At 38.2% G+C, this 20330-nt stretch overlaps 4 protein-coding genes across 4 annotated transcripts; 2 read left to right on the top strand and 2 right to left on the bottom strand.

The window, feature by feature from the left end:
* The first annotated feature begins 1407 nt into the window (after positions 1-1407).
* On the top strand, positions 1408-7371 carry LOC121259979 (serine/threonine-protein kinase BSK1-like). The gene is made up of 9 exons (XM_041161821.1): positions 1408-2110; positions 2256-2391; positions 3079-3212; positions 3298-3403; positions 4622-4707; positions 5346-5534; positions 6091-6255; positions 6341-6454; positions 6903-7371. Exons 1-9 carry the CDS (start codon positions 1724-1726, stop codon positions 7155-7157), a joined length of 1572 nt encoding a protein of 523 aa, XP_041017755.1. The 5' UTR covers positions 1408-1723; the 3' UTR covers positions 7158-7371.
* On the bottom strand, positions 7322-10719 carry LOC121259964 (ATP-dependent zinc metalloprotease FTSH, chloroplastic). Its single transcript, XM_041161805.1, has 5 exons — positions 9093-10719; positions 8422-8668; positions 8143-8326; positions 7736-7907; positions 7322-7650 (listed from the first exon to the last, which is right to left on the bottom strand). Exons 1-5 carry the CDS (start codon positions 10419-10421, stop codon positions 7429-7431), a joined length of 2154 nt encoding a protein of 717 aa, XP_041017739.1. The 5' UTR covers positions 10422-10719; the 3' UTR covers positions 7322-7428.
* Positions 10720-11195: 476 nt separating this feature from the next.
* LOC121260020 lies at positions 11196-13280 on the top strand. The gene has a single exon (XM_041161879.1). It carries the CDS (start codon positions 11643-11645, stop codon positions 12345-12347), a length of 705 nt encoding a protein of 234 aa, XP_041017813.1. The 5' UTR covers positions 11196-11642; the 3' UTR covers positions 12348-13280.
* Positions 13281-13319: 39 nt separating this feature from the next.
* On the bottom strand, positions 13320-15340 carry LOC121260037 (NADH dehydrogenase [ubiquinone] 1 beta subcomplex subunit 2). The gene is made up of 4 exons (XM_041161899.1): positions 15159-15340; positions 14806-14851; positions 14644-14702; positions 13320-13559 (listed from the first exon to the last, which is right to left on the bottom strand). Exons 1-4 carry the CDS (start codon positions 15260-15262, stop codon positions 13553-13555), a joined length of 216 nt encoding a protein of 71 aa, XP_041017833.1. The 5' UTR covers positions 15263-15340; the 3' UTR covers positions 13320-13552.
* Positions 15341-20330: the final 4990 nt, after the last annotated feature.

Consider the following 20330-nt stretch of genomic DNA (forward strand, 5'->3'; position numbering starts at 1 on the left):
AATAGTAAAATCTTATATGAATAAAAATTTTACATCTATAATATAATAATTTAAAAAAATACTTTTAAATTTGTTGTAATTTTTTTTTATATTTAAAAATAAGAATAGATTTATTGTAGCTTACATTTTGGATGAAAATAATTTAGTTAATTTAATGTGAAGTAAATATAGATGATATTTATTAAATTTAAAGATAAAAAAATATTTAACTAATTCAATATCAATGCTCTTATAATATTTAATATTTTTAAATTAGGTTTATTTATTTATTTGGTAACTTACACAGTCTTTATTAAATGCAGAATACCTTATTCAAGAGAAAATGTAGGAAATAGTAATACTATCTATTACTACAAGCGTCGGAACTCGAATTTCTCGTTCAACTCGTGCTGCACACGCACCGCATCACACAAGCCGCCGACAAGCCCGCTGTTTTATTTTTTTATTCTTCCACTCAAAAGCGGGCAGAGATTAAGATTCTGTTTAAACGTTAAATTGAATTGTTTAGGTATTGAGTTGAGTTGAGTTGAATTAATAAAATATTATTTTTTAATATTATTATTATTTTATAATTTTATAATTTAAATTATTTATTATATTTTATATTAAAATTTAAAAAAATTATAATAATGAGTTGAGATAGATTTAAAGACTAAACAAAGCCTAAAGCTCAAAGCTATCTATCTCATCTTATATAATTATTATAAATTAATATATAAAATATAATAAATAATTTAATAGTTTTAAATATTAAAATAAAAAAAATTATATTATAATAATATTTTATTTAATTTTTAACAAAAATATCTCATAAATTACATAATCAAAGGAGGTGGCGTACATTTTATCTTTACATCAAATAAAAGAACAAAACATATTAAAAGTCCACTACGGTGTGAAAAACATTTGAATCTTAAAAAATAAATAATTTCGTTTCTACATATAAAATATTTGTGCTTATCCATATTTGTATACATTTCTTGTTATATATATATATATATATTATTTTTTTGCGTTCTCATGTGATATTCTACGTTTAAAAAGCAAATGAACGACTTGTTTGTTTGTGAAGAATAACAACCAAATAAATAAATTATATTCAAAATAAAAAAAAATTATGGAAATTAAGGGAACTAATATTATAAGATATTAAAAATCATGAAGATAAATAATGATGCATGATGAGCTTTCACTTTTTAGAAATTAATATAAAGAAGCGCTATTTATTATTGTTTAATAAATATTAATTTTAATATTTTTATTTATCTGCTGATCATAAAATGTTTTGCTAATAATATAGTTAATAATATATGTATAGTAATTTTTGAGTTAGAAAAAAATAGAGACATATAGATAGAAAGGAAGGCAAGGACGAAAAAACCGCGAAATGAAACAGGAGACTAGATTGGAGGACCAAAGTACCCTCAAAGATACAAAAAGGACAGTTCAAGCAGAGGGGGAGAAAGAAGAAGCTTTGTCAGTGCAGCCAAAGGAAGAGAAAACACGTAAATGAAAAAGAAATAGAAAGCTGCACCTCCTCTTCTTCGCTCCTTAGAGATCTCTTCGCTGTAGTGATACACACACGGGTGGGTGGCTGGGTAGCCTGGGTTAACACTGAGCCAAAGGAATCTCTCTCTCTCTCTCTCTCTCTCTCTCTCTGTTATGGTTTTTGGCTAATAGCAAGGTGGAGGTGTTGAGGGACTGAGTCAACTCAGACCGAGATATGGGCTGTTGCGAATCCACCTTCTTGAAAGGTTCCCGTACGGAAGATAACAAGTACCACCGCCGTAACCACAATCAACTCCACAACCACAGCAACTACCACAACCTCCCTTATGCTATTCCCCCACCCAACGGAACCGATTCTGGCGCTTCCGGAGCCATCGCCGCCGGTTACGGAGGCGTGCCGGGATTCTCGGAGTTCTCTCTGGCCGACCTGAGAGCCGCCACCAATAACTTCAGCTCCGACCACATCGTCTCCGAGAGCGGGGAGAAGGCCCCCAATGTCGTCTACAAGGGCCGCCTCCAGAGCCAGAACCAGAACCATCGCCGTTGGATCGCCGTCAAGAAGTTCACCAAGCTCGCTTGGCCTGACCCCAAGCTGTTCGCCGTAGTTACTCCTTTCCTTTATTGTCTTACCTTTCCCGTTGTTCCGTTTTGCTCCTCATTTTTTTCTTCTTCTTAGGGTTTGCAAAATTGGAGTGTTTTGTTTCATTACTGTTGAGTTGTTGCTATTGATTTAATTTTAATTATAGGAGGAAGCTTTTGGGGTTGGGAAGCTAAGGCACAAAAGGCTTGCGAATCTAATTGGGTATTGCTGCGATGGCGATGAGAGGCTGCTTGTTGCGGAGTACATGCCCAACGATACCCTAGCCAAACATCTATTCCACTGTACGTTCCTGTAATTTTCTGGCTTCTAATTATTTCCGTAAATAAATAATTTATGGAATTGTTTCTACTTGAATTCTTAGGCATAGTTGTTCTGGTAATATTAACTAATTTTGGACTGTCTGGTGGTTATTAGTATGATGAATCCTAAAGGACCAGTCTTTCAAGTGGATTTGATTTCCGTTGCATTTGAAAAAAAAATTGCTTCCATAAAGCAAGTTGCTTTATTGCCTGTACTTGAAGCTGCGGATATAATAGTAGTTATTTGAAAAACTCTATTTTTAAGTTGGTGTGTAGAGCACACCTAGTAAGATGCTTATATGGCATAATTTGATTTAGAAGAGAAGTTTTGAAATTTGATTCTTATAAATCAAATCTTACCATTTAAGTGATGTGTATGGTGTGATCTACACACTGCTTGAGAATAGAATAACTCGTAATTATTTATATATGCATGTTTGTATATCTATATCTATCTGAAAAATATTTAAGAAATTCAAATTGGTGAAGAACCCTTAAAACTGTGTAATGGACACGGTCGTTCTCTCGCGTCTTTCTTACTTGTGGTCATAATGCGAGGCTCACTCTATATTACCAGTCTGTTCACTGAAACTTCTTCTTTATCTTAATAAATTCCTTCATTAACGAGTTGCCTGAAGTTTAATGCTTCATTTATCACTGGATTGGCAGGGGAGAATCAGACCATTGAGTGGGCCATGCGATTAAGGGTTGCTTTGTACATTTCTGAGGCATTAGATTATTGTAGTACCCAAGGCCGCCCATTATATCATGACTTGAACGCATACAGGGTTCTCTTTGACGAGGTGCAGTAGCAAATTTACTCTTGTTTCTGGCATCTATGAATTTTCTCTCGAGTTAAAGTGGTACTGTTGTGGATGGTTTTGGCAGAATGGTGATCCTCGGCTTTCATGTTTTGGCTTGATGAAAAACAGTATGGATGGAAAAAGTTACAGCACAAATCTTGCTTATACACCTCCAGAGTATCTGAGAAATGGTAGCTTCTAATCTTCGGTCTCATTATCTATGTTACTTGGTGATATCTTCCATACTAAATCCTGAGATCTTGTTATCTTTATTGTTCTCTAATACATAAAACCAGCTAGACATCCTCATGCTTCCATAATCTTTTGTTTTGTGATGATTACTGCTAGTTTTTCCTTTTATATCAATGTATGACTTCTAAAGGATACTATTAATGTTTAATTGTCATTGTCTGCTTGGTCTACTGAAAGAAAGAGACCCTATAGTATCATCAAGAAACCTTGTAGAATATTTTAGAAAGTTACATAGAATCTCCGCTTGCACGGATATGGCAGAGTTAAGCTGCACCTTCAGATAAAAGTATAAATTAGTTGATTACATTCAAGAAGAGGGGGGGGGGGGGGGGGTTTGGAGCAGATCTATATAGGCAAGCCAGTAAAAAGGGCCATATATAGAGATCAAGTGCAAGAGTTTCCAAGCTCATAAAATCTCAGAAGATTCAGCTCTATATGACATGATGATTCACTAGATCCGCCCAGTGTTACAGATTTTACAGTAATTAAAATTGCTTAACATGAAAGGGAATTTCAATTTCTTTTAATAATCTCAATTTTCTTCTCACCTTAACCTTTGTAGGCATATAGGTACAGCTAGAATTTTAGCATGGTATCTTTTTTTTTTTTTAAATTGTTTTAGAATTTGAAAAGGTTGAATTGTTTATTATATTTTGTTTGAAAGTTTGGAAAAGTTGTAATGATTAAATGAGATGAGATGAGATGGGTTGAGATGGTTATTGAGATAGGAGCCATGTCCCCGACTTCCTATTGGTGAAAAGTCAACGATTAACTTGATCCATGTGATGTGGGTGCGTTATACAGGTTTGGGGTTGAACTGAGTAAAAGACATGTTACGTTTGCACAGTCTCCGGGATTCCTCATTATAAAAGAAAAAATATAGGAAAGATAACTTGAGCTGAGGTTGGTACATGAATATCGTGTGAAACTTACAATCTAAGTGACCACAGAGTGTTGCTTGCCTTGACATATTTTAGATTATCGTACATGTACCATTTACTTTTGTAGGGTTTGAAAGAGTTGTGATGCTTAACTGCTTTGTAGATGTTATCAATTTTTTTGCAAGGTGTTTATATAGTGTTAAAATTGTTATTATTGGAATGTATGACACTACTTTTTGAGTAATGCTTCCTAAATGGAATACGTATATGTTATAGGAAGGGTGACTCCAGAAAGCGTTATCTTCAGCTTTGGGACTGTCCTCTTGGATCTTCTCAGTGGAAAGCACATCCCCCCAGGTCATGTAAGTATTTTACAATTTTGGACAGTGGATCTATCACTCATAGGTTTAGTGTAGTGGTTCTGCCGATTCAGCTGTCCAATTTGAGGGCAGTGAAGTCCACAATGGAATTCCTCTTTAATAAGAAAGAGAAGAAAACAAGTACTCATTTTAAGGAACTTATTCTACGATATTGGAAATTTGTAGTTGGGAAGCTGCGTGCTTTCTCTATAGGCTTGTAGGATTTGTGTTGAGCATGACAGTATACTTTTGCTACTATTATTGAGCTGTGACTTAACAATTATCTGTCATAAAATGGAATATACTGGATAATATCCTTTTTCATCTTTTTTTCTTGAGTGTGGCCTTTCTAATACGTTGTCTTTCTGGCTGTATTTGTGTTACAGTTTTAGCTTCCAAAGAAGTCTGTTATGATTTATGTTGCAGAAGGCTTATGTCAGATAACAGATTTGTCGTTATGTAATCCTATCTAAGAATTTGGAGAAATAACACCCCTGATAGTCACACCACTGATTTGTTACCTGCTAGTGTCAAGGAAGATCTTAACACGGTCGTTTGAAATTTAACGATTCTCTCTATTTTTTTTGTTTGAAATTATTTTGGCATTGATTTTAATGAATATGTTTCTATTATGTATGCAGGCTCTTGATATGATACGGGGCAAAAACATTCTTCTTCTCATGGATTCACATTTGGAGGGTAACTTTTCAACTGAGGAGGCAACGGTGGTTTTTGATATTGCCTCACAATGCTTGCAGTACGAACCTAGGGAACGACCGAATGCCAAAGGCCTTGTTGCAACACTTGCCCCCCTACAAAATAAACCTGATGTAAAATCTGCTTTCATTGCTGTCTAGCTTTCTAATGCATGCATTAAGCTTTTATCATGTGTTTTTTTTTTTAAACACGACCTATCAAATTTCTTCTTAAATGCTGTGGAAGCACAAGATCACTGCCTGTCATGCTATCACGATGCCCAATTATCCATTGTGCCGCTGGTTGTCTGTTTTGCCGATTGATTCTTGGTTGGAGCGCTTTTTTTTTTTTTTTTTTTTTAAAGAGGACTAGCCTTATAATTATTATTAAAAGGATCCTTACTTATGGCAGAGCAATAGTGTTGATACATCTCACTTATATCAAACATTCAGTTGCCTGCAAGCAAAGTTTTTAGTTGTGGTTTTCTTGATGGTGATGAGTGCAGGAAAGAATTGATGGTTGTTTGTCTCGTTTTATTTGATTTTCCTTATTTTTTATAATGGATTTTATTGCATTCCTGATTGTGTACTAAAATCAACTTCCAGATATTTTTGTGGATGGATCCGTCCATAATGAAACAGTTTTGTGAACTTCAAATCTTATTTCAGGATGTGAATTCTCTGCTTGTAGGTTCCATCTTATGTGATGCTGGGAATCCCAAAGCACGAGGATGCACCTCCTACGCCACAACACCCCCTTTCTCCAATGGGTGATGCCTGTTCAAGGATGGACCTCACAGCTATCCATCAGATCTTGGTCATGACACACTACAAAGATGATGAAGGGTCCAATGAGGTAACTGAATTGTACAAGTTGCAAGCGTGCATAACTTTCATCTACTCTTATACTAACATCTTTTTCTTGATGTCCATTTGTTTAGTTGTCTTTCCAAGAATGGACCCAGCAAATGAGAGATATGCTGGAGGCAAGAAAGCGTGGGGACTTGGCATTTCGTGACAGAGATTTTAGATCTGCAATAGACAGTTATTCTCAGGTATGTTGATTGCAGTATTGAGATAAATAGCTCTCATAAATAAACTTCGTTTCATACCATTATGTGGTAGGCCATCCATACTTCCCTGTTATTCACTTGTACAAAAAGCAATATAACTTTATTTAATAGTATCCCAGATTTCCATGCTATGATGTTAACATGGGAGGGATATTTTATATCTGTAGAATTTTAAGAAAATGTGGAACTTGATTGATACGGAGAACAGCATACGTCCACAGAGCTTGACGCAAACATAAATGTGCTCCTCCTCTCCCGCCCCATTCTCTTCTTCTCCCTCGTACAAGCTAATGCCATTGATCCATTAGGGGTAAAGAAATAGAAAAGACATCCAGATTTCAACTAGTAAAGAAGAAAACAATGAGAAGAGATAGAATAGAAAAGGTGAGATACTGTGATTTGGTTAATTTTATATTGGTTGTATGCGCAGTTCATAGACGTTGGAACCATGGTTTCTCCAACGGTGTATGCACGACGAAGTCTTTGCCATCTGATGTGTGATCAACCAGATGCTGCCCTCCGAGATGCAATGCAAGCACAATGCGTTTACCCTGATTGGTCGACAGCCTTCTACATGCAGGCAGTTGCACTTGCCAAGCTGGATATGCACAAGGATGCAGGTGATATGTTGAATGAAGCCGCAACACTCGAAGAAAAAAGGCAACGCGGTGGGAGAGGGTCTTGAGAATCAATGCAGAATTTATTCTTTCATATATTTGGTTTTCAATTAATTGTCGTTGTAACCAACATGTGATGTTTGTGTAATGGAAATTGGGAATGTGGTTTCTGTTTAAAAGTGTAAGATAGAGAGCGATGGATGGAGAGAGGAACTTGATTTCTGCTGTCAAGTGTTTTCCTATTTTTTTGAATTTATTGAAATAATTAATTAGTTCCTAACTTGTATTATGCGTATATTAAATTTATAACACCAAGATTTTGACGCTTGAGCGGTGGGATCAAGCAACGTATAGTTCAGCTTTCCCATCAATGAAGAGGCTCATGAACTCCTCCCCGTCGACAGTTTCTTTCTCGATGAGTAGCTGAGCAAGCTTGTGAAGTATGTCAATGTGGGTAGTCATGATATGTTTGGCCCTGGAATATGCCGTCTCTACCAGTTCCCTAACCTCTGCATCCACTACATCAGCTGTTGCCATCGAGTAATCTTTCTGGGATGACATCTGCATTCATGATATGAATATATATGTATCATCAGGCATTATTATAACTTTGGCAGCGTTTCCCAAGTCCAATCACAAGCCATACCTGTTGACCCAAGAAGGGATTTCCACCAGGTCCACCAATGGCAACTTGTCCTATCTTTTTACTGAACCCAAATCTCTCGACCATCTGCCTTGCCACCCGCGATACTTGCATGAAGTCATTTGATGCTCCCGTGGTCACATTTTCCTGGCCAAAAATGACCTCTTCCGCAACTCTGCAATTGAAAACAAGGAAGAGAAGAAAGTTGTTTAACAAAATGGGGTGGTTGTAGCCAACTAGTGCACTAAAAAGAGGGGGAAAACATACTACAAATCCAAGCACTTCTTAACTATAGCAGAGTTAGACCCAGAACGGCTCTAATGGTACTTGAATATAAAACAATGATAAAAAGAAGAAGAAGAAGAAGAAGATATGTTCTACATTGCTGGAAATAAGTTCATGCAACTAACCTTCCACCCAGGGCAACAGCCATCTGATTCTCCAGGTAGCTTCTACTGTAAAGTCCAGACTCCAGCCTCTCTTCACTTGGAGCAAAAAAGGTAAGGCCACCAGCTTGGCCACGAGGAATGATTGATATCTTGGCTACAGGATCATATTCAGGCATTAATGCACCAACTAGAGCATGCCCGGCCTCTGCAAGGTTTTTTGAGCGTATACATTGTTAGCCACCGAAAATCAAAGATTACAAAGCTAGACAAAGCTGGAAACATCCTTATCTATAGACATACCATGATAAGCCACTAGTTTCTTCTTCTCCTCTGAAACAACAGCATTTTTCTTCTCTGGCCCAGCAATAATCCTCTCCAGCGCATCAGATATCTCATCTTTGCTGATTTCCTTGAGGTCACGCCTGGCCGCAAGAATAGCTGCTTCGTTCATCAGATTCTGCAAATCAGCCCCTGTAAAACCCGGGGTTCTTCTCGCTATCTTGTCAAAGTCCACATCCTTTCCGAGAGCCTTCCCTCTCGAGTGTACCTATCATACGTGCAGGGTTCAAGTTTAAAAAATGGATTCGGTTCAACTCAATGATTGGAAAACTTCCTATTAAGCTCCTCAGTTTTGGACAACGGCAGTTGAATGAACCAAATTATACAATTATATTCCTAGATGAGAATTGGCCCTAGTAATATGTTGTTGAGTGGTGGAGTTTTTCCCCCTTTTTTAAGTGGCACAGAAGGCCAACATGCCGTTAACCGATCTTATTTTAGAGCAATGAACGAACAGCACTCTTGAAACAACATCTACTCGGATATCATTTATTTTATAAATATCAACATGAATTTATATTATTTTTGAATTGTATAACCAAGATTTAGACCTTGGACGTCTTATTTACAGATAATACAGAAATGTGTTCAACTAACTCTGCAGGGTTTGTATGTATAGAGCTAATAATTACCTGGAGGATCTTAACTCTACCAGCAACATCAGGCCTGTCCACAGTGACCTGCCTGTCAAACCTCCCCGGCCTCAACAGCGCTGCGTCAAGTACGTCGGGCCGGTTTGTTGCCGCCAACACAATCACCCCCGAATTACCTGAAAACCCATCCATCTCCGTCAAGAGCTGGTTGATAGTTTGCTCCCTCTCATCATTCCCACCTCCAAGCCCCGCCCCTCTCTGCCTCCCCACCGCATCAATCTCATCGATGAACACAATGCACGGCGCTTTCGACTTGGCTTTCTCGAACAAGTCCCTCACTCTCGAAGCCCCAACTCCCACAAACAATTCCACAAACTCCGAAGCGGCACACGAGAAGAATGGCACGCCTGCCTCGCCGGAGACTGCTCTTGCCAATAGGGTCTTCCCGGTACCAGGGGGTCCCACAAGCAAGCACCCTTTTGGGATTTTAGCTCCCAGGGCAGTATACTTATCTGGGTTTTTCAAGAAATCAACGACTTCTTGCAATTCAAGCTTCGCTTGGTCAGCTCCTGCTACATCGGCGAATGTAACGCCGGTTTCGGGCACCTCTTGGAACTTGGATTTCGATCTTCCAAAGTCCATTGGGCCACCCAGCCCACCTGGCCCGCCGGGGCCGCCTTGGGCTCGGCGGAAGAGGAAGAACAGTCCAGCAAAAGCGATGATAGGGAACAGAAGATTACCAATAAAATTGAACAACCCGTTGCCCGAATCTCCCTCGGCGACTGAGATATCGACGCCGTTCATGGCCAAGATGTCGATGAGATCCGGGTCGTTAGGGACAGTTACAGTGGCTCGGCGGCCATCGACGGCGGTGAGCTGAAGAGCAGAGCCGTCTTTGCTGAATCTGACTCTCTCTACTTTGCCCTTCTTCACTGCGTTCAAGAATTCGCTGTATCGCCATTGGCCACCTTCTGGGAGGTCAGAGTTGTTCTGGGATTGGGGCTTTGGGGCTGTGAGGAGGAGGTTTTGTGAGAAAGGCGAGGAATTTGAGGGGCTAGATTTGGTAAGTTCGGCTTCGATTACTGGTGGGGGTTGAGGGGGTGCGGGGTTGTCAAGGGCTAGGGTAGCTTGTGGGGAAATAGTAGAGAAGATTAAGGCAGCTAAGGTGGCTTGGGACGAGAGAGAATTCAAAGGCACTGAATTGGGTTTTTTGTTGAGAATGCTTTGAGTGATTACAGACTTTCTTTTGGAGAAGAGAGGCAAAAGAAGCGGTGATTTGGTGGTTTTCGGGGTTGGAGGAGAGAGCAAGATTTTAGACCCTAAGAAGTTCGAAGAGAGCAAAGGATTGGTCGTGGTGGTGGAAGCCATGGGTTTGATGAGATGGAAGTTTGTTCTGTGCTTTATCTCTATCCTGTGCGTCTCTAAACTTGCTTATATGTGCAGGTACAAAGGAATATCAATAGGGATGATGAAGGGGTAATTATAGTGTGTGGATTGTAGCCTCTTCTACGAATCCGACATGGGATTTTGTTGTTTTGTTCTTTTACTTGGGAGAGATTTTGGGGGATGAAAAGGGAAGCAACTTGCCCAAACACATGCCATAGATTTTGCTTGGTGCTTAGGTCCCGCCCACGTGGTCTGTATGAGAGCCAGTTATTTCTTGAATGATGATATTTTTGTGTCTTAAACTTCTGTGCTTTCATTTTCTACTGTTTTAGCGACTGTGTGGATATATAGGCTGGCGCTATGCGGAGGAAGATGATGGTAATTACCCTTTCCAAGGAAGTTCAAACTTCAAACGAAACGACCACTGAAAAGGGTGTGAAAAGCAGAGGCGTTCGCTTTGCATTGGTCACTTGTGAAGTTTCTAGAGGCTGCAGATGTGTTTTATTTTCTTGCGTGGGCCTGGCCCGCAGGTGTTCACACGGGCCTAAATATCGGAAATTCGCACGTCCTTTAATCGGATGGTTTCTGTTTTTGCTCAAATTATAACGAGTTTTTTTTATTTTATTTTTTAGTCTAGAATTTTAAAAAAAGTGATATTTATCATTTTTTTTTTAAAGAGAATAGCTGGTCGGACTGTCCAACCCCAAATACCAACCCCCAATAATAGCCGTCCACACAAGTCCTCCAATTTACATATTCTGCACCCATCCATAAAAAAACACCACAAAAAGCTTCCAAGTCCTCATCGTCTTCCAAATTTGGGATGAGAATTTTTGGGTATTTTTGGATTATACCTGACAGAAGAAGAAAACTCAACGACTACCAATCTACCATCATATCACAATTGGCACCTCCATCTTTCATGCATGCAATGTGTATTTGGGGGTACCAATCTTATCAACACCAACTGTATTAACCACCACCTGTCTATAACGGAAGGCTCCCCGGACAATTTGGAGATTAGCTGTACTCACTACGTACTTGTGCAGATGATCCGTGCATAGAACTATCAGATCTGATTCAGGGTTTTCCTGTCTTTATAGGTTTCTCTATGAAGAGATCTAAAGCATCTTAATTTCTGATGATCTTCAAACACAGAAATCCGATACATGCATTCAGAATCTTATCTTTGTAGCTAGGTATATGGCACGCCCAAATTTTCATGCTCTTGGAGTTTTGCCCAACTCTTCCAGCGGCCTTGTTCACTCACCCGGCTCCATTCGACGAGCTCTTTTGCACCAACGACAAGAACAAAGGGTTCATAAGGTCTCGGAGGAATCTCTAAGGATGTTGGACGCGTATGGCACTGCTCAAGATGTTCTCTTACTCGTCAAAAAACAACTGAAAGATCTTCAATTTACGTTTAGTCGGGGGTCCATTGGCGAGCCGGAAATTGGCAACAGGATTGCAGCTTATAATCTCGGTAGAAAGACGTTGAAGATAGAAACATTGAATCGCTTGAATTCTTTAAAAGGCATGAAGATAAAAGGTATGAGGAACAAGTGCATTAATCTGCACCTCTCATCAATAGATGACAACCTTAAAGGAGTTGTGAATGTGCTAAAGGAAGTGAGAATGACTGCTATTTCTATAATGGAGGTACTGTTGTCCCTCATTTCCATATCATGGCTAGATCCCAAATCGGCTAAATGCTCGTTTGCTTCGAGGCTTGTTCGCCTTAATAGACATAGACTGAACAATATTTGCGATTTGATGGCGCTCCAGGATACGAATAAAAGACTGGAGGCAGTGGAGATTGCCATTGAAGATCTTGAAGCGGAGTTGGAGTGCATGTTTAGGCGTTTGATTCAGACAAGAGTTTCACTCCTCAACATTCTAACAAACTAGCTAGCTGAATGGATGCACGCAACACTACTGGAAATCCCATCTGATCTCTTCATGTGTCAGTGGACATGCAAAGACAATCGACCAAAGACAACCTCAGAGGCTATTAAACTGTGATCTGCTTCCGCAAAAGTTCAAATTTCGCGCACGTCCATTTTTGCATATATCGTCCTGTGATCGCTCACAGCCTAAATAAATCTTTTCAGGTATCCGGGCAGTTTATAACCATTTATTGGGCTTATATCTGACGAGTGATGAAGACAAAGGAAGGCGACATTTTGTTTACCATGCGCAATTAGCTTTTGATTTGTGGCCATCAGAGAGGTCATTGTCCCACGTATGTGGATGCCTCATGTGCTAGCTTGTTTCAATATTCAAACGGTTGTTTCAATACCTAATTTATTTCCTATATCCAAAATGCTTGTTTGAACCAAAGCTTTTCCATTTCTCTGATCTTATTCCCCTTCTTGTTTCTAACTAAAGAACCACGCAAACGATTGCAATTTGGGAGGTTCTTAACTTGCCTCGAAATTTGAGGAGAAGATCATATCGGTGCCAGGAGGGAATAACTGTGCAATCTTTTATTAGTTTTCAGCCAAATTTGGTTGGAAAGGACGACGAACTACGTTACACTTCAGGTCGACGTTTCCAATGCAAGGCAGCGATGAAACATGGAGTTCTTGTAAAATATGTACAGACCAGAATATTTCTTTTGATCAGTACAGACTACAATATTAATACCAATCAAATGTCCATAAACTTGTTTTTTCGTGATCTTCTTCAAATCCAACAAGAGTCGTATTAATACAAGGCAAGCACAAAGGGAACACCTTGGGAAGAACCGAAAGCAATAAATCGCGAGATGAACTAAAATGAATTGATTCGCAAAAGAATAAGAAAAAAGGGAAATTAACGAAGGGCTATATGTATGCGAGACAATTGACATTATTTTGTGCAAGGAAAGAGTGCCATGGCTGGAATAAAGCATGAGAGCCACTGATGCTCCGAAATATATTACAAATAAAAAACCGAGTGATATTCATGCTAACAGACTAACATGCTCAATCGGAGTTTTCTGTTCATTACATATCATGTTCACACAATCTTTTCTTCACAATCACTTTATTGAAACAGAAATAAACGAAGTTGAGATGACATTTGTGCCAAGAACCCATCAACAAAACTCTTTGTCCTCTTCTTTCAGCTCCTCAGTGCCTACAGGTGATAAAACAAAAGCAAGTTCTGGTCAATTTATTTTGCGTTTTACAAATTTAAAAATAGATATGTGAGAGAAGAGCTGGGTAACAGTGCAACTCAAGCATCAGTAATAAAATGTATGCTTGTACAACTAACTCTCTCTCTCCCCCTCTCTCCCCCCCCCCCCCCCCCCCCCCCCCCCCCCCCCCCCCCCCCCCCCCCTCCCTCTCTCATTTTGTGGAAGAAAGTATAGGTCTCTATATATCTCATTAATGGACAATGTTCTATAGATAATCTACCAATACCAATTTAGTATTATCTAATGAAGTTGAATTTCCACTTCACCTGCAACATAGAAAAGAAATAATTCAAACATAATCTTTATTGGTCAGTGCCAAAAACCAGAAAGACATAACAAAATGGTGTAATTATAGTTGATGAAATGACCAAACACCATATAATGAAATCTTCATACAGATTAAATAAGATAGAAAGGAAAAATGCTGGCATTTTTAGAGTTTGATTGTTCTCATGTAAAATGTTTCATGCTGATGTACTTTTCTGATATTGGTAGCTCGAAGATACTACCCCCCCCCCCCCCCCCCCCCCCCCCCCCCGAAAAAATAAACACCACCTTTCCAAAAAGAAAAGCCCCATCTGTTCGCACAAAGCCACAGGCTACCATCTATAAGAGTACAAACCCAATTGGACTAACTAGTAACCCAACCTTCACCAAAATGATCAACCCACTGAACACAATTGCAGTACATACAACAAGTCCTATGATTTTGGTTTAAGAACATTATTCAAAGCAGTTTGAATGGCAGAGTCTTTCCTGGGTATTGCACATATTTCCAAAAAGGAAGCAACATTAAAATTTAGTCTGTTGTACAAACTATAAAGATCTGAAATTCTTATTTTCTGTTCACATCAGACAATCAAAGAAAAGAAATAAAACCCCCTCCGTTATTTTGTAAACATGTGCTTGTAGCCAAGAGTCGATTAACTTAATTGATTGAACAAAAAAAAAAAAAAAAATACATCATTTTAAGATAACTAGTTATTAGTATCTAAAAGCAAAGAGAGATAAAGGATGCCCTACTGGTCATGCCCGTGGCTATGAGAATGATCATCGTGGCCCTCCCAAGGATGCCGCCAACCCTAAGACAACAAGAATTTTTTTTGGTGGGGGGGAGTTAGAAAAAGCAGATTATAAAGAAAAAGAGCTCAAATACAGGAAATTTTGTGCCAAGTTGACTCTTACCAATACTACAGGACCATCTTGCTTGGCCCTATACAGCACCCAAAACCTGAAATATCAAATTGCAAAAAATTCATATACCCGACGGCAAATAAAAGAAACAACCAAAATAAAAAAGAGGCTCCGAAAGACCCAAATTGCGCATTTTTTTCAATAAGCAAGCTCAATCTATCCAGGTTATTAAAGAACTCAAAGTGATTGATATAGAAAACAAAACGAGGGTAATACTTGAAAAAGATAGATCTGAGGTACTGACTTCATATACAACCGAGTCGTCAATAGTGAAAACAAAATAAGGGTAACAATAATTGAAGAAAGATTGAGAAAAAGAAGAAGAAATACGGGTAAAGACTGACCACATTACAGCGCAGAGGCCCTTCCCGGTGAGGGTGTGCCAGCGCTTTGGTTGATGCACCGTGAAGCCCTTGTACGTCGTGCTCTCTCCATGGCCTCCCCCCATCTCTGAATCTCTCTCACTCGCCTCTCTCTGAAGTTCTGAACAAGCCCTAACAAATCGGAAATAATCGAATTCGTACCAAATTTATTTATTTTTAAGTAAAGAATAAAATTAAGAAAACGAAAGACCAGCAAAATGACTAAAAGCTCCCTGCTGTCTTGGTTTGGTTATACAATTAAATGAGAGAGATAAAATAAAAATTAAAAATTAATAAAATATTATTTTTAATATAATTTTTTAATTTTTTATTAAATTTTATGTAAAAAAATTTTAAAATTTATAATAATTATATAAGATAAAATAAATAAATCTCGATAACTAAACCAGTCCTTTTTTAGTCCCTTCAGATGCAAATCTTACCGAAAATCAGAAATTGGGCCTAATAAAGGTCTATTCCTTCAAATTGTTTAGTAGTAAATTGAATCTATGGGCAGCGCAAGTTTCTCTCTTGGCAAACAACAAATAATAATAATATACACGTTCTTTTTTTTTTTGGCAAAAGAATGGGAGGGATGATAGTGTAATTTCTCTCTTTGGGCGTGATTATAAAGGCCACCACTGATTGCAACATGTTTGATTTGAGCCATAGCTACTAAACTCGGGTGGAACAACCTATCACCACAACCTCACTAAGGTGCCAGCTTGCAAAGATTCTCAAAACTTCGGTTTATAAGTTTTACTAAGGCAAATTGTTTCGAACATGTGACTTCAGGCAAGGGAGGGAAGATCGACCCCCTAACTCTTGCCAACTAGACTACCCTTTATTTGCGATGGAGTGATGTTAGGGCTGTAAATGAATCAATCTATTTGATAGTCTGCTCAATACTTACTCAATTAAATTCGACTTGTAAAAGAAAAAACTCGCCCATGACAATATACACCCACTCAATTTTTAAACAGCACATATCTGATTAAATTTGACTCGACTTATTAAACTCTACTCGTTTATGCTGTAGTCGACTCAATTCAACTATAGGGGTGTAATCAGTATGCTTCGGTCCGATTTTGAACATATTTTAGAACCAAACTAGTATACACCGGTTTAGTAATTTGAAGAACCGATATCGCATCGGTTGCACTCCTAAACTATTTATCGATTTCAGTTCAGTTTGGTCTGATTTTTTCGGTATATTTTATATATAATGTTAACGCCGTGTTTCGTACGCATTTGAGCCTGGTTCCAACAACTTGGGTTTGGGCCTTTATACTTGCACAATCAAGCAAGCAAATCAGGGTTGGGAGGGCTCTATGGTATCCAAGGAGCCTCTGATGCTTAAGTCAATCAATCTCCTTTGTAGTTTGTGCTAGAGTGTGAGAGCTTAGAGAGTTTTTCTTACCCCTAGGAGGGAGTATATATACCTGGTGGTGTGGTCCCAAATACCTGTTAATAGTGGGGTGTTGGTGTCTTGGACGAGGCTTTGGCGGCGGACAATCTTCTGCCATGTCAATCATGGTTGTCCTGCTTCGTACTCGGATTGCACTGCTGTCCTCCCAGCTTTTTGTTAGGTGACAGGCGAGCCATGCCTGATCATGGCCACCCGGATGGGTCTATACCCTTTCTCGTGTTGGCGTTTTAACTTCGTTGGTCATTAAATGCAGCGTGCCTCTGCCCTGACGTGCGCTTCCTTGTCCTTCCTACCATCAGTCATCTGGACATGGTAGTGATTGTTTCTAACATTGGGTGTGAGGCTTGTCGACCATTAAATGCTCCAGGCCCTCTTGCTCGAAGCTCGAAGCTCCCACGCTCTGTGTTTATAGCTTTGTCTTTCACCCCTTAGGCCTCTTAAGCCCAATCCATTCTATCTTTTATCCCGATTCTCCTATCGTTAGGCTGTCTCAAGGCCCATCTCCATCTTGTGGGTGACTAAGAGTCTTGAGGTCCCACTGTGGGGCTGGGTATTCTAAGAAGGGGCAAGGGATTCCTCAAAGAAAGGTCTTTGGTCGTGTTGGGCCCTTCATGGACCTGTCACACGGGCCATGGGGAGGGAAAATCTCCTTACATATAACATATATAATATACTGTATATATTATAGTATATAATAATATAGTGATAATATATTGTACTATATATAATTATATATATTAGATATTAAAATTATATATAATATAAAAAATTAAAATTTATATTTATATGAACTGGTCCAATTCAGTGTTTGAAAAAGGAAAAGCAGAACCGAACCAATTTCAATCGATTTTGAAAAAAATGAAACCGGTACTTGAGCTAACTCACCAATGTGATCCGGTTTAGTCTGGTTTATCCGTTTACTGGTTTTTTTTTTTAGCCATATTCATACATTGATAAATGTATGTGTATATATTGGTTAATAATATAAGTATAGCACATTTTATAATTAAATATATAGTATTTAACTTAATTACTTATGTTTGTATATTGAATATACTTTATAGCTATTTTATAATTTGTACAATAGGTAGTTGGTAAGATTTAATAATTTCATTTACTAGTATATAGTAACCATATATAAAATATTGATATATACTATCATATTATCTACATGTATTGGTAATTTATGCAGGCACATAATATATGGTTGTAATGGGTAAATATCAACTAGTTACATATTAATTATTTAGAAATATTTATAATCTTCTAATTCAACAAAAATTCTACTTGTTAGTTGTAAAGATTCCATTAAATTGAGATTTTATTTATTTATTTATTTTCTAAATTATAAAATTTTATTAAAAATTAACAAATAAAAAACTCCAATTCTGCTTAGCTCGAGTCGAGATTAAACAAAGCTCGAATTTTTTTAGTCGAATCAAGTTGAGCTCGGCAACCTAAAGGTCAGCTTTGCTTGATTACAATCCTAAAATGTGGTGTAATTATTTCTTATTTTTTTTACAAGTAATCAGCTAGGTAAGGAGATGTGAGATGAAATTGTTAGGTTAATAGTGAGCCCACAATGGTTAAAGGAGAAAGCTTTGTTACGTACAAGCGGTTTGACACATCAAACTACATACCGATGCTGACTTTTTTTTTTTTTTATTGGAAAGAAAAACAAAAGAAGGAAAATTTGAGAGAATAAGAAAATTTCCTATCTCACGAAAATTATTTCCGTCTTAATTCGCATCGTTTCATTAAATAAATATCTTACATATTAGCATCGATGCGCGGTTTGGTGTGCAAACTCGCTTGCAAGAAAACTTTTCCTAAAGGAGATATAAAATTTTGAGTTCACAACGTTTATGGTTCAAGAGATTAAATACAAAGAATAAAATATATAGGCCGAAATTGACAACAAAAAAGGAGTAAAAGAAGGTTAGTGAGGGCAAACGAGATAATTTCACTTTTAAATCTTAATTTTAATCTTTTTCTTCTTTCAAGTTCTTCTATTTTTCAAACTTCATATTATAGTGAGTTTCACACTTGGAACACATAAACACAAACCATAATGCTGAAATGCTTGAACTACGTAAAATCTTTGTATCCCTTTTGTTCTCTGTCATTTAGTTATTTATCAAGTCAATAATGCACACTAAAAGATCTTCAAAAGCAAAGTGTCAATGCCTAAAAATGATACAACAAGTTAAAATGAGAGAAATATACATTCTCAGTCCGCTGAGACTATTCAAAAATATACTTATTTACAATATCTCATGGTCTATCTTCCTCGCTGTACAATGGAAATCTAGTTGTTGGAGTCCTTGCTGAGAGGTTGAAGAAGCTCAAGAAGTTGAAGTCAGTCCCCCTCGAAAGTCATTTGGAAGCTCCATTTATCCTCTATTCCTCTATTGTTTTATGTCTCATCTTCTATTTTTTACGTCACATGACTCATATCTTCACATTTTCTACTGACACATTTTCCTTCCTTAGCACTTTGTTCCCTCATTCATTTTCTCTTTCCTCTTTCCTGGTGAGTCCCCTTGCATTGGGCTGAGCTTGAGAACCTAGTATAGGTCTAGGATATTTTATCACCTCCACAAGAAAAACGCTAAATACAGTTGCCAAGCATAATCGCTGGGGAGTCCCTGCCAATGTGGAAAATGAAATGCTGCGTTTCATTTGCATCAAAACGAGTCGTTCCATCTCGTTGCCCTCCCTCATTTCGTCTTCTCACAGACCCACATGAACATCATTGTGTTGTTTCTTCAGCATCCTTCAAGCCTCCCTCCCAAACAGAGTCCTTCTTCTACACAGCTTCTTCTTCGCATCTTCTAACCCTCCCTTCGTCTTCGCATCTTCTTTTTCTTCTTCTAACTCAGATCCAAAGCCATGGAGGTGCAGAGAACCGATGGGAACAAATTGCAGTGCTCCAGAGACGTAACTCTTGATCAAAAGTACTGCGAATGACACTGTCACAAAATCCGTCCACATTCAAGAAAGCTTGTGGAATTACAAGCTCAGTTGAATAAAGACAATGATAAGAACAATGACGCTTCCAAGCTTTATCAAAAGCCTCATTTTTTGAACCGGATAGATGATCACAGATTCACAAGTATTCATCTTCTCCCAAAACGATGGGCACTGCCACATCATGTGAACCGGTTTCATAAATGCTCTCTCTTTTACCCCTAATCTAATTTGGACCTAACCATTATTTGTTAATATTCATTATATATATATATATTTTGTTCTTATCCAATATCATCAATGAATTATGTGACATGGGTCATTGAAGTTTTTCTTTTGTAAATAAATGAGTTTTGTTAGTTGACCCGTGAAGGTGCCTGGAGGGGTTCATGAATGGAGATATGGTCTCCGTGGCTGCCTCAAACAAAGAGTACCATTGGCAGCAAAGGATGCAGACCAAAGTGAGGTTAAACAAGGACAATACCACCATCTGCGATACATCTGTTGCTCATAGTCGAGGAGAAGCTACAGCCTTTCATCCCTTACACTACTATCAGTTTATGTGAGAGATGAAGACGAAGACGCTAGACCACACGAAGATGAAGACACAAGATCCAGACGAAGAATGAGCTTTGTTTTGGTCTGAATGTCTTTCTTCAGATTTCATCTGTTTTCATCTATTTATTTTTAATATATCACATGTCAGCCGACTCCGCAGCCGTTGCGCGCCCTGACTGTACCTAGAAGAACTGCCT

The sequence above is a fragment of the Juglans microcarpa x Juglans regia genome, chromosome 4D (assembly GCF_004785595.1).
Source record: "Juglans microcarpa x Juglans regia isolate MS1-56 chromosome 4D, Jm3101_v1.0, whole genome shotgun sequence".
Taxonomy (NCBI): Eukaryota; Viridiplantae; Streptophyta; class Magnoliopsida; order Fagales; family Juglandaceae; genus Juglans; species Juglans microcarpa x Juglans regia.

Coding starts and splice junctions, on each gene's coding strand:
- LOC121259979 (XM_041161821.1), top strand. CDS start 1,724: ATGGGCTGTTGCGAATCCACCTTCTTGAAAGGTTCCCGTACGGAAGAT. Junction 2,392..3,078: donor AGCCAAACATCTATTCCACT/GTACGTTCCTGT, acceptor CTGGATTGGCAG/GGGAGAATCAGACCATTGAG. Junction 5,535..6,090: donor CCCTACAAAATAAACCTGAT/GTAAAATCTGCT, acceptor CTCTGCTTGTAG/GTTCCATCTTATGTGATGCT.
- LOC121259964 (XM_041161805.1), bottom strand. CDS start 10,421: ATGGCTTCCACCACCACGACCAATCCTTTGCTCTCTTCGAACTTCTTA. Junction 8,327..8,421: donor GAAACTAGTGGCTTATCATG/GTATGTCTATAG, acceptor AAAACCTTGCAG/AGGCCGGGCATGCTCTAGTT. Junction 7,908..8,142: donor GCTGTTGCCCTGGGTGGAAG/GTTAGTTGCATG, acceptor TTTCAATTGCAG/AGTTGCGGAAGAGGTCATTT.
- LOC121260020 (XM_041161879.1), top strand. CDS start 11,643: ATGGCACGCCCAAATTTTCATGCTCTTGGAGTTTTGCCCAACTCTTCC.
- LOC121260037 (XM_041161899.1), bottom strand. CDS start 15,262: ATGGGGGGAGGCCATGGAGAGAGCACGACGTACAAGGGCTTCACGGTG. Junction 14,852..15,158: donor GGCCTCTGCGCTGTAATGTG/GTCAGTCTTTAC, acceptor TTGATATTTCAG/GTTTTGGGTGCTGTATAGGG. Junction 14,703..14,805: donor AAGATGGTCCTGTAGTATTG/GTAAGAGTCAAC, acceptor TTGTTGTCTTAG/GGTTGGCGGCATCCTTGGGA.